The sequence below is a fragment of the Falco punctatus genome (assembly GCF_963210335.1).
Source record: "Falco punctatus genome assembly, chromosome: 7".
Classification (NCBI taxonomy): domain Eukaryota; kingdom Metazoa; phylum Chordata; class Aves; order Falconiformes; family Falconidae; genus Falco; species Falco punctatus.
In genome coordinates this window covers 61371167-61387925 of record NC_137587.1, presented here as the reverse complement: position 1 = coordinate 61387925, position 16759 = coordinate 61371167, and the positions used below count along the sequence as shown (strand labels likewise).

The following is a 16759-nucleotide window of genomic DNA, read 5'->3' as shown; positions in this document are numbered from 1 at the left end:
CCTACACATGATTGCTCCTTTGGTTCAGATGCTATGCCAGAGGTTGAGTTTAATTATCACAACTTAAGATGGTTTCATTCTCAGCTTGAAGATGTTAACCTTCTGGAACTTTCTGCCTCCTTTTGTTTTACAGAGAAAAAGGAGAATGTCATGCATGTGCTGCCCCTTCATGGAGGCCATCTGGGATTTTTTGAAGGGTCTGTACTATTCCCAGAACCTCTTACCTGGATGGATAAGCTTGTGGTACAGTATGCCAATGCCATCTGCCAGTGGGAAAAGACAAAGTCTCAGTGCTCGGACACAGAGCAGGCTGTATCTGGCCAGGAGTAATTGACCCAAAGACTCTGGATCACTTTAGTGTATCTCCCCCTTTGGGAACATATTGTTCCCTCACCTGCTGCTTCAGGTTTCCATTCTCTTTGGTATCCTATGGCTGGGGTCTGATCATAATGTTTTCTTCCAAAGTGGAGTTAAAGCAGAGATTAGTATCTGGTCAGAGCATCTTTGCATATATAGTCACTTGGGTTTGTAATTTACTGCTCTGCTTGAAGAGTTAGGTTGCTGACTGTGACTTGCTACAGGATTACTGAGCTAAAGACTGCTTGCTTTAATATAGCAGAAGTTTCAAATGTCACAATCTCTTCACCTGTGAGTCAAAAACTTGATTTGCAGTGTTTGTTTAGGTGTAGATGACAGGGTAACAGTTGACTGTTTTCAGCTGACCTGGTGCTGGAAAAATCCTGTACCAAGCCACAAGCCAGTGAGCAGTTCAGTCCAGGCCACTGAAATGTGGGCTGGAAAAACAGATGCTTGACTACAAATGGAGTTCCAGCCTTGCACCATCTCAAGGGAAGCCTTTTAGTTCCTAGGAATGCACTTACATAAGTGAATCAGTTTTAAAATACTTAACTTTTCCATGCTTCAGCTGTCTGTGGATTGAGGTGTCTTTATGCTGGGAGTCCAAGTAGAGAAAAGCTGCAGGCTGGTAATAACAGTTAAAGTTTCTGTCTGAACATGTTCTTGCACCAAGACCAGATCAGTCACTTTCTCATGATCTTTGCCTCTTTTTAAATGTAGTCAACTTCTTAGTACTAGATATTTTTTTTGTTTGACCCAGGGCTTTTTAAAGCTGGCTGTGGCTTCCAAATGGAAACCAGGGATTCAGAATCTGCAGGATCTTTGTGACATTGATCTGCTTTAAAGAATATTTTGTAAAGAATTAGGTACTCTGTTAAGGGTTAATTTGGTTTTGGTGGTGGGGTAGGGTATTTAGATTTATTCCCCTGATATTAGGGTAAATAATGCAAGAATTCTTCCCCTTAGCTTTCAAAGCATCAAATGGTTTTCAGACACATGAGTTGCCTTATATTTGGTGGGGAACTGGATGTCTCTAGCCCTTTGCAACTACAGTGATATCTTTGCATGGCTATCTACTCACATATCGATGTAAATGTCGTAGGATTACTGGCTCCAGTAAGACACTGGGCTCTTCCTCACTTGAATTGCTTTTCCATGCCCAGACATCCTCTTCTAGTTTTAATGTGCAAAGTGAAGTCTGAAAGCTGTTGGCAGGAAAGATGCCTACTCACTTGTGCTTTTCCCTCAAGTGGCTGTTATGGTCTGTGCAGAGATGGTTATTAAAGACCGTAGTCTACCCCCTGGAAGAAAAGCAGTCCCATGGCAATCTGGAGACTGAAACTTTGAGGTCAAAATCTTTTAGTTTGTTCTGTCAGTGGTGGTGTCTCACTAATCCATCCTTAGGACTTCTTTATCAGTGTCAGTGAAGTTCTTTTCCTGTCACACTTCCCACATCTATTAGCACTTTACTGCTTCAGCCTTGGTCTGTGTTCCAGGCACTTCAGTTTATAGCTTAAGGGTGAAACAAGCAGCAAGACTTCAGTCTGGTAATACAGGGGAACAAGCCTTCTGGACTGTCCTGTCCCTAAACCTTCAGTAGGTTGGAGAGGTGGGTTTTTGTTTTAATAAAGCAATAATTAACTATTGTAGCAAAGGTGCATTATCGTATCAGGAAATTCCTTTCATTTGCCTTAGGCCAGACACCTTGGCCTGTTACAACAAACTGTGGGTATCTACACATTCTCCTTATTAGTAAATACAGGTTTCCTTTTTTTCTTCGAAGAAAAGATGTGACCAAGTAAAGCTATAGCAAGACTTGGCCATGGTTGTGGCTGTTCGTTTAGAACTATTTTAGGGCATCAGTTAGCAAGGATATTCTTGGCTGATGGATATCTTGTCTCTATGTTGTTATAGTCTTATTCATACTGCATCTGTATATCACTAAAATCTGTCATAAAAGACACTTCAGATTTTTGCTTAAGTAGCTGTTCATGTAATATTCATTGGATATGACTTAAATACCTTCTCACTTTAACAGAAGTGGAGTGTAAACAACACTTGTAAGCATCAAATAGATACAGGATAAATTTAGACACATAGAGGTAATGGTTTTTATCTCCAATGGGTTACAACTTTAGAAGTGTTTCAGATTTCACAGTATACTACAGCTGTAGCTTACACAGGTCATGGCTGTCTGCCTTGAGGAAACAAAACTGCCCTTCGTGTGCTTTGTGTGTCATTCCTCAATCGACCTTTACTATGCTGAGGTGAGTATCAACTTCAGATGGCTCTAGAGGAGCAGAGGTTGTCCTTGGTACCAATACTGCTGTTGAGGTGAAGAGCCAGCCATATGACCCAACATGTGGTTACCTATGAATGAAAGGTCAGTGTGCATCTGACCTCCTTTTGAGAGTAAAGTGTCTGCCTTCCTCAACTGGAGAGCCTTATCAAAAGCAGAGGCACTCTGGCCAGCTCCCCAAGTGGCTGAAGCTCTGTCATCTTCCCCAGGACTCGAGGCTGGCAGAGCAGTTCAGTGGTTGACTGGCCCAGAACATGAGAGTCAGGAGGGTGAGAACTGGCTGGGTGCTGCCTGGGGAGGTTAGTGCTGAGGCTAAGCAAGTGTTTTAGCTCTGCTTTTTGACCACATCATGCCAGTTGCTCCTGAATGCACAGCTTTGTCCTGGGAAGCTTTTCCTTGGAAAAATAATCTTCTTTACAAAATGGAATGAAGAAAACTATTCTTGGCGGACCAGACTTTCAAATGTTTTTTTCCATTTCTGAGGTATGAGGAAGCTACCACCTTGTCCAATGTACCCTTGTTTCAAACAAATTTCACCACAGCAGGTGGCCAGTCAATGACTGTTTTTTAAGCAAGTCTTCTAAAATGAGGTGAGCAGCTAGGCAGTTCTCAAAGCAGCAGGAGCTGTAGCTTTGTCTGATTAAATAGATATTTTTTTTTTCCCTTCCCTTGAAAAGACTTTAAAGAATCTCCTTCCTGCCCCACAACCCAAGCCTTCATACTTCGGAAGTGCTGATGCTGTGGACTTTCTGAAACTCGTAACTACAGAAGTAATAGGGGTTTCTTGCTCACTTGAACTGTTTCTGCACTTGCATCTACAGCTGTTCAGACCACTTGTGGCTTGACAAACCAATTCTAGCCTGTTTGGGGAAGAGAAGCTTTTGTTATAGCTTATTTGTGCAAGGTTTCTGGAGCCTGAGGTTCATCTTAACCAAGCTTCTTGTAGATGGAAGCAGTTAGGAGGAAAAACATTCCATCTCACCCAATGTGATGCTGCTTTCAAAGCAAGACTAGTGGGTGTCAGAGTTGCAGCAGTAACTTAAAGAGATCTTAAGGATGAGGGAGAGGAGAAAGTTAAGCTGCAGTGCTCTAAAGACCTTCAAATAAAAGAATTCTATATTAAATCTTGCTGCTAAGAGTGATGGGCAACCTCGAGATGTGTGGGACTTTGTCCAATCAGAAATACTCTTCTCTCAAAAAATACTAGTCTTGTGACATGGGCAAGTGGCTTTCATCTGCCCAGCGAACTCTACCTTAAATGGATTCTGAATTTTTAAGTCTCAGAGGTCAAGCTGTCTTTTTTTCATCTTTTGTCAATACACGTGAGGCTGAAGTGTACACTTGTAGATCATTACAGTATAGTCTGATAGTGCAGGTCAAGATTACAGCGTGATGAATCTGTCATGCTCTGTTTAGTTTCAAACTGGGCTTAGAAAAAGCATTAGCAGAGCTCTTCCACAGGTAGTTTCATGTGGTATACACCCCTCTTTCCTGTCACTGCACTGAACATAAACCCCAAGGACTCTCAATCGGATAGCAGGTTGCAAAGCTATTACTCTTTGGTTAGGCTGGTCCAACCATCACCTTTACTGGTGTCTGGAGAGACCTGAAGATTGAAGGTGGGCAGCTGGGAATTGCTCTTACTGAATAAAAGGAACTTGTGGGTTCCGCTACATCAGATCTGCCAGCATTTGTAATGTCCCTTGGTTAGCTTCTAAATTGGAGGTGCTTTCAGATGGGTCTGGCAGTGTTGTAGTTGCACTATGAAGACTGAAGTTTGAACTTCCCTGCAGTCTTTCCTGAGTGTTTTTCTGCAGTTGCTGTATATGAAAATATAGGTTACAAAGACAGGGCATTAATCAAAGATGTTGGGAACTGTTAGCTCCAGTACTGAATTTAGCCAAGTTATCTGTGTGTCATCTGTTCTGGGTCTGTCACAATTTCCTAGACCACAGCCCTTTGACACGTGGTGCCTTGCCCTTCTCCTCCCTCGACATCAGCATATCTAGAGACTTCAGTTAACAGCTCTGCCAGAGCTTTTGAGGCTTTGCTTTTTAGTAAATTAATTTTCAGACGCTAGGTAGTGAGACAGTTCTGGCAACACATACTGTAGAAGCGTGTGCTGACTTAAAGGACCTCTGTGGGCAGCCTACAACTAGCTACAGTCTATTTTTGAGGCTTAAAATAACAATGTACATAAGCAGTGGAGATCACTTTCAGCTCTCTGCTCCTCTAGCAGGGATTGAGTCATAGAAGGAGGGTTTGCTTTGCTTAATATGTGACTTAGAATCCCAGGGCTCTTGTGTCTGTTAATGCTCCAGCAGCATAGCTGGAGGTGGATTGCCTAACTGACTACATCTTAAAAGACAGTGCAGAGAGTAGCAACTTCAGGATTTAATTGCCAAACAGTTTAGTGACCTGGATTGCTTCCAGGTTTTTCTAGAAATACTATGCCTGTCTGGAGCTCATTGAAATTCTTCAGTCTTCTTCCAGGAGATCAGAAAAGACCCTAGCCTTGTGCTGCATGTATAAGTCACTTTTGTGAAGAGCATCTTGTTTCTGGCTTGTCATGCTCCATATGTCCTTACTCCTTAGGTAGGTCTGTTGGTTGAGTAGGTTGTGGAGCCACAGTGACTCAAAGCAGTGTCTCCTTCATGGCTTCTAGCTGAAAAGCAAACAGCCCTTCTTGGCATGAGGACTTCCTGAGTTTTCTCCAAGCTTAGAATGCCTCAGAGCAACACCAGCCCAAGGGGAGGGTGCCTTGTAACTGTACCCCTTTTATCACCTGGACCTTTTCAGCTGCTGGGGTAGCTTAGGCATAAGTGCCATCAATGAGTTAAAGCAGTTGCCAGCTTTCCACACTGTGGTAGAAGGGTTTCTAGGGTTATCCTAAACCGTTGCATTCTGAATATCTGTATTCTTGGTTTTGCTGGTTAATCAATGAACACAAACACTGCAGTCCAGGGCAGCATTTATCAGGTTGGCTCTGCTAGTATTGAACAGCCTTTTTCACGTCTATCTGATAACACACTAAAAGCTCCAACCCATCGTTTGTGGGTAAAGGCTTTTCATTCTTTCCCACCCAATGGCCTTGCCTAACCCGGGTAGTTTTAATGCAGTAAGGAGCCTGATCCTGCAAAGTGGCTCTACACAAAGCCTTTTTGCTTCTGTCTGAATGACAAGCTTGCATTGTCTATCTCTGGTCATGCAAGAGCTTTGATTAGGTACAGAACTTCCTTCTAGGATCTATACTATAGTTCTCTTGGGATGTTGACCCTCATGGCTCCTGCTAACTGGGAAGTCTTTTTTTAAAAAAAAAAAAAAGCCAAACAAAACCCAGTTGTAGTTAATATAACCAAAGTCTACTGCTTAGCCCAAGTCAGCAGCTTTCCAAAGAAGTATGATTTCTCATTGTGTTATTTGACAGCTTGATCGTAATGTCTAGTGACATTATCACTAAATATTCTTCTTGAGAAAACGTAACCTCTTTCTCTGACAATCCCAAGCTGAGAAGGTGTGCAGGGAGCCTAGGAAGAACAGACCTGTGCCCTTGTTTTGCCCATGCAGCTGTGCTAGAACAGGCTGAGTGACTTCTAGTGATCTTGGTGAGTAGTTAACTATGAAAATGTTTTCAAATTGGCAAAATTATACTTTGCAACCATCTCTAAATGCTGCCCTGCAAAAAGCTTGTATACTGAGACACTCTCCCTGCTGCCATGTTCTGAGTCGGATTCTCTGGAGCTGAGAGCTGCAGGGAAGATGATTTGCAACTAGCAATGCAATTTTTCTATATCTGCTGATGTTTACCTTTGAAATTATATATATATAAAACAATGTCTGATTTTCTTTTAATTTTTGTTTGTGTGGTGTAAAATGGAGGTCATTGCAAAACAAAATGTAATTTTGTTATCTTTGATTCAGTGAGATTTCTTTATTTAAAAATAAAGGACTTATTGAAGTCAGTGATAATGTGTAGTGTGTGCAATGTTGTTGGGTGGTGAAGACCAGCTGTCACTTGACAGGCACAGCAGCCATGCCTTCTTATTCAGTTCCTCTGCAACCGGGAGAGGATAATTTGATATGGGAATATATTGGGCCAACAAGGTAATATTGATTAAAATGCAACTGGGTATCGGAACATGTTCCCTCGGTTACGAGATTCGGATTAGCCGAGAGGGGAACACAAGGAATCATTTAGACCCAGCCTTTACACATGCGAAAGATGTTAGTTTCTGTTCACTAGTGCTGCCTAAAGCAGGACTGCCTTAGGGGAAGGCTATCCCTACATCTCTGCAGTATTACACCAAGACAGCAATTAGCTTGTTGACAAGACAACTTTTGCAAGTAACTCCTGTTTCTGGTGTTGCCTTTACACTTTGATGCACTAGTTTGCTGTTCTAGCGGTAAATGCAAGAACTCGGATTGTTCTAGGAAATGTGAATGAACCTCTCCTTCAAGGGAGAGGGCTCAAGTTTGTACTCCTTCTGCACTTCCGAGGTGGGGAGGATGGGAGTGACAGTTGGGAGTATCTTCACCTTTCGCTTGTTGCAGCCTTCTGTGCCCACCTCTCAAAGACCTGGCTCTGCTGCCCACTGAAAGCTGAAGCAAGTGTCAAGTAGATAAATGGGAAGACTGCACAGGGGCCTTATGTAGCAACGCATGGGTGGTGTGCCAGCCCCTGCCACCACTGTCATCTTCAGCTGGAGCCTTCCTTTGCCTCTGTTGTGTTTCAGAGAGCAGAACAAGGACAGAGCTGCTACAGAAAGGCTCTAGAGAGAAGGCAGTCTTAGCAATTCCTGTGATATGTAGGAGCATCCAATAGTTGCCCTGGCTCTTGAATCTGATGGGGCTGGGCTTGGTGGCTAAGCATGGGGTGTCTAGCAGGTTCTTGAGTGGAGGAGCACATGGCTTTCTTGGCAGTTGGCAGAGGCCTTCCCTGAGGCCCAACTTTGGGAGCTAGCTGGGGGCTGACTTTATCTTCTCCCCTTTTTCCCTTGCAGCATGAGTGGTGCTTGAGCCTTTTGTAGTTGCTTTGTTTCTGGCCAAAAGGTATTCAGTACTGCTCTGTTGGAGAGTGGAGTTGGTATCAGCTTAAAAAGCTTAATGCCTGCCCTGAAGATACTGAAGAAGGGCTATTTTTGCTACTGGATGAGAGAGCAGGTTGTGACAGTCCTGTGTCAGCTGCTGGGTTCTCCTGGGATTATGAGGTTGCTAGCTGGAGGAATCCTCCAGAGGCAGACCTGCAGCTGTGCCAGGACCAAGCTGAAGCAGGATACAGACAGGGTTTAACTGTGGCCCTTCCTGCAGCATGACAGATCTCTCCTCTGGGACAAGAGCTTCCCTGGAGGGTGCGCAAAGCTTTTGGCTCGTGTTTCTGCAGAATCATCATCTGTTATTCTTCCCTATTTAAGAGTGAGTGGGTTTCTTAATCTTTCAGCTGCTGGCAGAAAAAAACACATAACAGCATCTCTGGCCAGGACACTGACATCTTTGAGCCTAGGGCACAGAAGAGCACTACCTGACTGATGCTAAGAGCTCACTAGTGTGTGTGTGGGGGGGGTTTAACTACAGACCAAGTGAGGCATGCAGACGGTAACTGGGACTGGTGAGCCATCAGGGTGACTGGGCTGGACCAGGACTGGTGCTGCTTTTCCCGTGTAATAAGAATTGCACTGTGGGAGGCAGTGTTTTGGGCTCCGTTTCTAGTTTATTGGCCATTGCAATTTGCTGTTTTATCTACTTCAGAACTCCTTCCTGGCTTGGTCAGAGTCACTCTGGGGGGGAAACAGGCCAGCATGGACCGTGCTCCGTGCTCCATTTGCTGTGCTGTTCTGTGCCTCCCCATCAAAACAAGCTACTGGCTGACAATTTGTCCCAGCAGTGCTGATCAGCCACAGGGACCTCCGGAGAGCTGTGACTGTCCCAGTCTAAATCCCAGAGGGCAGCAGTGTGGGGCTCCCGTGTCTGTATGGGGGGTGGGGGGTGTTTGTCTTTTTTTTTGTTTGTTTTTTTGGTTTTTTTTACAAGAGAGCTGCAATTGCTCTGTCTCCCAAGCAAGCTGTGCTGTTTTGTGCGCTGGTTGTAGGGCTGTTGTATGTGGTTTCCCTAGGACAGCTCCAGATGCTTCCCGGACCCTTGGAGAGTACTGCACAGTAAGGAGCCAAACGCAGCAGAGAGGTGCCTTTCGCTCTCCCTCTGGGCTGTCACGCAAGGCTGGCGCAGGCGTGGGCTGGGACTGGCCATATGTGGGCTAGCTGTGCGGCTGAGGCTGGAGAAAACTGATCTAACCCCAGTCGCCTCTGCCCAGACAGGCCCCATCCTTCCCGCAGCTTTGGAGCCGATGTCCTGTTTGGTTTGAGCCTGAGCCAGCGCCCTGATGAATGCGGCTCTTGTCAGTGCCCTCCACCTCGGCCGGCTTCGGGTGGGAGTCTGGTCTTCTGGCTGATGAAGGGCACCCGTGTGGAGCTGAGAGGGAAGTCGGGGGGGGACAGGGCACGCTGCAGGACCAGGTTGACGGAGAAGAAGGTAACTTGGGCAGAGACCAGCAACTTGCTCTTCTCCAAGCCTTACTGCTGGCCGAGGGAGGAGAGGATGGTCTGGAAATGGGTATCCGATCAGCTCTTTGGAGATGCCTGGTTCGTGGGCCAGAACGGAGTGCCTCGCCTGGGACACGGCTACTTCTGCCTCCTCCTCCCCACCCAGGTCTTGCTGACTCCACATCAGCAAGGGCTAATTACCGTTATCATCGGGCACGGTTTGCTGGGCAAGGACCCTTCTCTGCCCTCCATAGTAGCTTTTGGTGGGACTTCCCTGACTGAGCTCCCTCTCCCAGTGCAGTGCTGGGGGAAACAGCTGCACTGCTGACACTTGTGAAGGATTTAGGAGAGTATATTTTGCTTGTCTTTCACTGTCCTGTGGTTAAAATCCTTTCCCTGGTCTTAGTGGTTGCTACAGCCTCCGTTCCTCCTCCCTGCCTGCCTGGCTGAGCAGGAATTAGGCAGAGCCAGCTCCGCCCGGGCCCCTGGTCGGGTTCTTGTTTGCATCTTTTGGGCTGTTTTTCCTGGTTAGAGCAGTTGGCTGAGGATAGGGTCTCTGCTTGGGCAGGGGTGGCACTCCTGGGACGCAGGGAGGATGGAGACTGCTGGTTCCTTGGCCCCTGTGCCAAAGGGCAGTCTGTAACGGGGACACAGGGATCTCCCACCAAGCACTGACACTCCTTAGAACCAGCAGCGCAACCAGTGCCTGTCACCAAAAAGCTGCATCCCTGTTCCTTGCCACATGCCACGAGGGACCCTGGAGCTCTGCTGTTAAACGCTTTATTTCTCCCTTGCTGTAGCCCTCCCTTCCCAGAGCAGACATTCTCCTGTCCTCCCCCCCGCAGTGCCAGGGCATGCTGTGGGAGAGGGCTGGTGGCCTCCTTCCTCTGCTGGCTCCCGAGGGAAGGATGCTCTGCCTGGGAGGGGCAGAGCTGCTGGGCAGCCCGCTGCCTCATTTGGGGAGAGGAGGGACAGGCATGGAGCAATAGGGCCAGAATGCCTCATCACAAGCAGTCATTATACCAGTGCTACAGTAAGGAGGTGGCTGGGGTTAGAAGGCCACCTCTGATCCTATTGTACAGGGGAGAGGGGGATCAGACCCTGGTTTAGAGAGCCGTGTCTTCAGCCTCGATGCGGGGCCCAAAGAGTTTCTCTGCTGTTGCTTTGCCATCATACTTGGGCAGGTTGCCACCAAAGTCTGCTGGCAAGATGTCAGCATCAATCTCCTGGTAGAAAGACTCCAGCTCCTCCCCATGCACAAAGACCTGGAGGGACATGGGAGCAACCCTCAGCAGTGGCCTGAGGCGACTTTTCCCAGCTGCTCTTTCACCCAGGGAAGTGCCTTTGCCTCCGGGTCCCTTTCCCAAACTCACCCTCTCCAGCAGTTTGCTCTTCAGGAACGGTTTGACCACGTTGTAGGTGGTGGTGAAGTACCAAGGCTGGTGGATGAAGTGGACAGCCTTGAAACGTGCTGGGAAGGAGTCCTAGGATCCCAAAGCCAGACACAGACGGTTACAGATGTTGCTGTCCGTGTGGAGCTGGGCAAGCAGCAATGAACACCCCAGTGCTGCCTCAGCTCTCCTCACCCAATCTCCCCTTATTTCTTTGATTGCCCCTTTCTGTCCTGACCCAGAGAATTGGATGTCCTAGCACCAGGGAAGCTGAAGAGCCTCCCAGATGGCTCATTGCTCCCACTCCATGAGAAGGACCACATCTCTGCTGTCCTTCCCTGAGGGGAGCCGAGAGCCTTTGGCCTCTGGTCCAAGAGCAGAAATCTTGGGAGTGCCTGTGGGTGTCTGTCCAGCATGGACCAAGCTGGGCTGAGATGTTAGTGAGGAAAGGCCACCATACCATGCCATGCCATAGGATGCTGCAAGGAGTGGTGCTACTGCTTCTGGTCCAGCTTTTGAGAGGGCAGGGAGATGGGGCGGGGAAAATAGGATCCATTTTGCAGGATGAAGCCGATTCACGAGCAAGGCAAGGAGCATGTGATGGGGAACAGCCTCTCCACAATACTTTCTCACTGTATCAGTGTGGTGGCAATCCCAAACCCTGCTAGTCCTGCTGCATTCCTTCCCTGGGCTCTCGGCTCCCCCAGGGCCCTCTCTGCTACCTCACCTGCAGCATGTCCACCATCTTCTTGAGCTCGGAGGGTTTGATCCCTGATGCCTGCTGCATGGTGAAGCCCTTGAAGTTCTCAATGATACAGAACCCATTGATCTGGGTCTCTTCATTTTCCAGCAGCTTCTCCAAGATAATGCAATAGGCACGAAGGATCTGATGGAGAGGAGAGACAGCAGGGTTTGGTATTAGGTCTTACTTTCCATAGACCCCAGGAGGGTCCCAGGAAGAGTCCCTTGGACCATTAGCCAGGGCAGGGTCTGCTTGACTTCAGCCTGCTTGTCACAGGCAACCCCAGGACTTCAGAGCAGGGAGGGCATTTCTGGGGATGCTCAACAACCACCACATTCCCCTTTCAAGTCAGGTACATCTCAGATCTGGATCAGTGTTACGTTGTGACCAAATTCAGAGCTGAGCAGAAAATGGGGCTAGGAGAAGCTGTGAGTTACATGCCTGGAAACTTCATTGCCAAGAAGCCCTTTCTGTGCCCTGTGCCTCAGTTTCCTCCTCTGCCCTGCACGTCCCTCCTTTCTGAAGTGCCTTCCTTTAATGGCGTGGTGCCTTTTTTCACCCCGTCTTACCTGGGCAGGGGGATGCACACCCCAGATTCGGCCTGCACTTTGCACCACATCAGGGGGAAGGAAGGGGGGGACCCTTTGGGATGGACCACACTCTCCCACACTCCCTCGAAAGATAAACTCAAAGGGCTGCAGTTTTACTTCAGCCTGGATGGCTGGAGGCTGTGTGTGGACATATGTTGATGTGTTAAGGGATGCTGCACTCAGACGTGCTGAGCAGGACAAGCCCAGGAGCAGGACCGCTCTGCTCCGGGAGCAACAGCTGAGCTGGGCTGACCTCATCAAAGGTGATCTCTTCATAATCCCAGTTCTCGATGTTGAAGAGCATCACCACCCGGCCGTACTTGTCTCTGCTGGCCAGGATGCCAGGGTAGCCAGCTTCGATGGTGCTGCGCACAGCCTCGGGGGTCAGGTTGTCGAAGAGCTCGGGGTACTGCTGGCGGAAGTTCACGTAGCCTGGAGGGAGGCAGAAATCGAGGGCAATGGCTGCTTGCCTGGCCTCGGGAAGCTGGGCGAGCCACCAGAGCCAGGGTGGACTGGCAACGGTGAGAGGGTCCTGAGCCCAAGAGCTACGGACCAGCTGTGCCTGAGCTCAACATGGGTCAGGTCTCCTCCAGCAAAGCAGGGAGAAAGGAGCTCAGCACCAGATCAGCTCCAGCCCCAGCCCCAGCATGTTGTGTTACCCACCCCATGCTGGGGGCTTCCCGTGCCTGCCGCCTTTCCAAAACCCCAACAAGCAGATAATTTTCCCCCTCATTTCCCTTCTCCCCTTCCTCCCTGTTTGGGTGACACCCTCTAGCTCCCCTGCCTTGGCACCCTGCAGGCATGAAATAAGGAACCTTGTCCTGGGAAAATGCAGGCAAACAAAACAGCTCGCCTGGGAGCCAGCACTGATAATTACAACTCATTATGCCCGAAGCTGACACAAAGAAGAGTGGAGCAGGAGCCAGGCAGGTCCTCACCAGCGGCTGTCCTCCAGGCTGCCCTCCCACTCCCTCTCCATCCCTAAGGATCACTCTCGGTGTGGGGAGGGGGTGCCACAAACCCCCCAACCTAGCCCCCAGCCCTCAAGGGGTCCCAGGAGCGCTGAGCCCACCAGGCATCATGCACAGAAGCATCAGGGTGGATGCAGGGCTGGCTCTTCACAGGATTACAAAGGGGCATGTATAGGGCATGTATAGGACATGGGGCTCTTGAGGGAGTGCAGCCCAAACCAGCTGGGTTTGCTGTACAAATGAAACAGCCTGCCACCACTAAATGCACTTTTTTCCCATTTTTCCCAGTAAATTAGCAAGGAATGGGATTGTCCTGGTGTTGCAGGATGCCTGGCATCACCCTCATTCATTTCCTTCCCCATCCCAACTCTTTCCCCTACATCCCAAGCCCCCCAGCCCTGCCTGTTTCTATTTATCTTCTCTCCTCATCCCCTTCCCATGCCAGGGTCCTGCTGTGCCAACAGCACGCGGATTAGGGGATGAGGAGGCCCCAGCACAGGACTGGGAGCTGCTGGTGGATGTGTACCCCTGTCCTCACCCAGCATCACAGCCTGGGACCCCTCCCCACCTTTCAGCAGGTCATACGCCCTGTGGACATCAAACTTGCGGGCACGAATGAAGCGGAGGAAGAAAGAGTCGTCCTTCCCCTGCACCTTCTCAGCCACCGCCTTGCACACCTCCTCGCCGCCCGCCCGCTCCTGCACCAGCTCCCGCAGCGCCTTCACCGCCACCTCCCTCTGCTCCTCTGTCTCGTTCAGCTCATCTTTCGCCTGGGGGGGGCAAGCAGAGAGGGGACCCAGCTCAGTGATGCCCCACACACACCCCAAAACACCCCGGGGTTCATTTAGGCACCCTGGGTGCTGGGGGAGTGCAGTGATGCTCCTTGCAGCATCCCAGCACAGGGAGGGGAGTGTCACCCACGTCCCCTGCTTGGAGACCCTTTGCGGTAAAGTACATGCCTCCAACATAGGAGCTCAGTGATGGTCTCCTCTGGCCCCTGGGAAGGAGCAGAATCCCTGGGCTGTGCCTGCCCCACCACTCCCCATGGCCGCCCTCACCTTCTGCAGGGTGTGCGGGGGGATCTTCTCACACTTCCCGAAGACAGGGCCGTGATCCTTGGTGGTGAGGCGCTCCAGCTTGGTGCGCAGGGCCTGCTCCTCCTCCGAAACGATGCGGAAGGTGCCCGTCTGGGGGTGAGGAGAGGATGTGGGATCTCCCCAGGCAGCCCCCCAACTCCCTGCAGGTCTCCTGGGATAGAGGTCTGTGGGGAAGGGCAGAGCCTCCACGCATGCACCCAAAAGGGTGCAATGGGATGGGGGTGGGCTGTGTGCTGCCCAGGCTCCCCGCAACAGGCTGAGAGCAGCCGGAGAGGCAAGGAGTGTGCGGGGTGCACCCCATCCCGACACTGCAGGGACAGGATGCTCGGAGCGCAGGGGAAGGGTGGCATGGGGGCAGTACTCACAACTGCAGACATGTTGTCCTCTGTCCTCCGTTGGCTGCAGGACACTGGGAGAGGGAAAGAGGGATCAGCAGCAGTGGGATCCTGGTGGCTTCTGCAGGACTCCTATGCCCCATCACCTGCCCCTCTTGCTCAGGCAGGGGCGGAGGTGGGTGCCCAGAGGACACCCCCAACCCTCCTCAGTGCCATCATGCAATGCCTGCATCTCTGCCTACCTGCCGGAGGCTGAGCAGCCTTGAGAAACACTAGGGGTGTTCGCAAAAGCAGCTTAAAAATCTAAGTATTGATCGTCTGACCCCTTCGTCCTTTTTTGCTGGCTCTGCCTTTCCGCTGGAGGTTGGGAGCATCTCCTGGGGACCCCTGACCCCATGAGCTCATCCAGTGCTGTTTTGTCTCAGACCACCTTCATACAGGCAGAGGCTAAGCACCCAGCCTCGGCCAGGCAGCCAGCCAGCTTGTGCTTTTATTGCCTTTAATTTCCACTACCCTGTTATTCCCAAAGTTTTTCCGGAATCATCAAGCCCTGCTGCTCCAGCCCAGAGCCCATTGATGGCTGCAGGGCTGCACCGTGAGCTTCTCGGCATCCTTCCAACGCAGTTTGGGTGAAACACCTTGTTCCCATGCATGGGAAGGAGGAAGAGGGCTGCCTTCATCCTACCTCCAGCACCTGACCCTACCCAGCTGTAGCACCGGTTCCAAGCCCAGGCTGTGCGAGGGATGCTTGGCTCCAGCTCAGCCACTTCCCAGGGGCATCCTCTTCCCCAACAGCTCCAGGGGAAGGGATGGGCATCCCCCTTTTCCAGGCACTAAAACCAGTCCCAGTCCCGGAGGTGCCAGGTTAAGGGAAGACTGGATGATGGTCTCCAACACAGTTATTTCAGGTGGAAAAAGTCCTGGATACTCACCAGGGAGAGGAAAAGCTGAACCGTCCACAGAGGGTCAGTGCCTGGGGCTGAGATGGATGCACGAACGCTGAGGCCGGAGTGGAGCAGCACGATCACCGTGCAAAAGCTTTGTAGAGTCACCGGGTTGGGATTAGACCGTCACAAGGCATCAACTCACTGCAGCTTTGTAATTAAGTCAGCAAAACCCAGGCAAGAAACCCCATTAAAACATTACAAAAGGCAGCTGAAGAGAGGGAAGGAGGGAGTCAGGGCTCCGCCAGCCAGCCGGAGCGTGCGTGGAGGGGCAGGCTGGGATGCCGGACCCGATTAATGAAGTATAAAAGCTTCTAGTTGTGTAACTTGCTCATTAGCACGGGGCAGGGGCAGAGGCAGGGGGTGGGCAGCCTGCCATCCTGGCCTGCTCCCCCAGGGTGAGCGGGCCAGGTCTCTTCCCCAGCTTCTGCCCCCAAAAGCCTGGCAAGGTCCTACTTTGACTTGGCCGCATGGTTGCAGGGATGGGTCCACAGCAGAGGATGCTCCCACAGCTGATCTCTCCAACTCTTCCCCAATGAGGCCACCCGAACCAGCATCCCTATGGGGCCCCTTTCAGCTTTTAAAATAAAAAAACCACGGGCAGATTATTTATTTTACAATGCCCCCAAGTGATGATTGCCTGCTTGGGAGCTTTTGGAACTGGACACCAGTCCACCCCTGGGGCAATGCCCTGGACCCGTGAGGGAGGGGAACCCCGGGTTGCAGCAAGGACTGCACTAAGCCTGCGTGTGGGTGCACTGGGATGGAAAAATGGGGGTTTTGGAACATTCCAGCATGCTGAGGCCACATGGGGCAGGGGAGCCCCTGCAGCCTTAACCTTTTTTGAGCCCAGAGTAGTGGGAGCCGGGTGAGAACGCGGTGAGGATAAGGCTGTGCACGGCTCTTTCCCCAAGCCCAGGAGAAGAGCTCGGGCAGGCTCGTACCACAACAGGGATTTTGGGGAGGTGGTGGGGCTGGGCTAAGTACCGGCGCAGGACTGAAGGGGCTTACACAAGGCATGTTTTGTAATGCCATCGGGATTTACGGATTTGGTTTCCACAGGGCTGCCCTGCAAATGGAGCTGAGACCCCGCTGTGAGGGAGGGAGGAGGAGGGAGGCACGAGATTCCAGATGAAGGGCAGGGAGGAGCCAGGAGGGAAAGCTCGGTCCTGTGCCAAGACCCCAAGTGATGCCACCATGTCCAGGGGCACTGCATGCTGGTTTTCATGGGAGACCCCCCGCCTCCTCCTCCTCCTCCCCTTCCCACGCCAGCCCTGGTGCAAGGCTCAGCTTCTTACTAGAGCTCGTTGGACCTTTGCCTGCAGCCCAGTGAGCAAGACAGTGTGTGACAGGGGGACACCGTCAGCATGGGGGTTCCCAAACAGCCCCAAGAGCCCCGTATGGGGATGGCAGAGGGGACCTTGTGCTCCCCAGGCCACCTGGGCATCGTGCCTATTGCAGATGAAAGTTTTGCAGACTCATGCACAACCCATGGCA

The 16759-nt window shown here is 50.6% G+C and overlaps 2 protein-coding genes across 3 annotated transcripts in view; one reads left to right on the top strand and one right to left on the bottom strand.

Moving 5' to 3' along the window:
- The window catches only part of ABHD2 (abhydrolase domain containing 2, acylglycerol lipase), a 41304-nt gene extending 34679 nt beyond the window's left edge, over positions 1-6625 (top strand). For both annotated transcript variants that reach the window (XM_080396214.1, XM_080396215.1), the window contains exon 11: positions 134-6625. In XM_080396214.1, coding sequence (XP_080252340.1) covers positions 134-330 — 197 coding nt within the window. In that variant the 3' untranslated portion in view covers positions 331-6625. The remainder of the gene's footprint in view (positions 1-133) is intronic.
- RLBP1 (retinaldehyde binding protein 1) lies at positions 5972-15514 on the bottom strand. Its single transcript, XM_080396225.1, has 8 exons — positions 15251-15514; positions 14349-14392; positions 13945-14073; positions 13455-13656; positions 12169-12347; positions 11311-11469; positions 10566-10676; positions 5972-10457 (listed from the first exon to the last, which is right to left on the bottom strand). Exons 2-8 carry the CDS (start codon positions 14358-14360, stop codon positions 10299-10301), a joined length of 951 nt encoding a protein of 316 aa, XP_080252351.1. The 5' UTR covers positions 14361-14392; positions 15251-15514; the 3' UTR covers positions 5972-10298.
- Positions 15515-16759: the final 1245 nt, after the last annotated feature.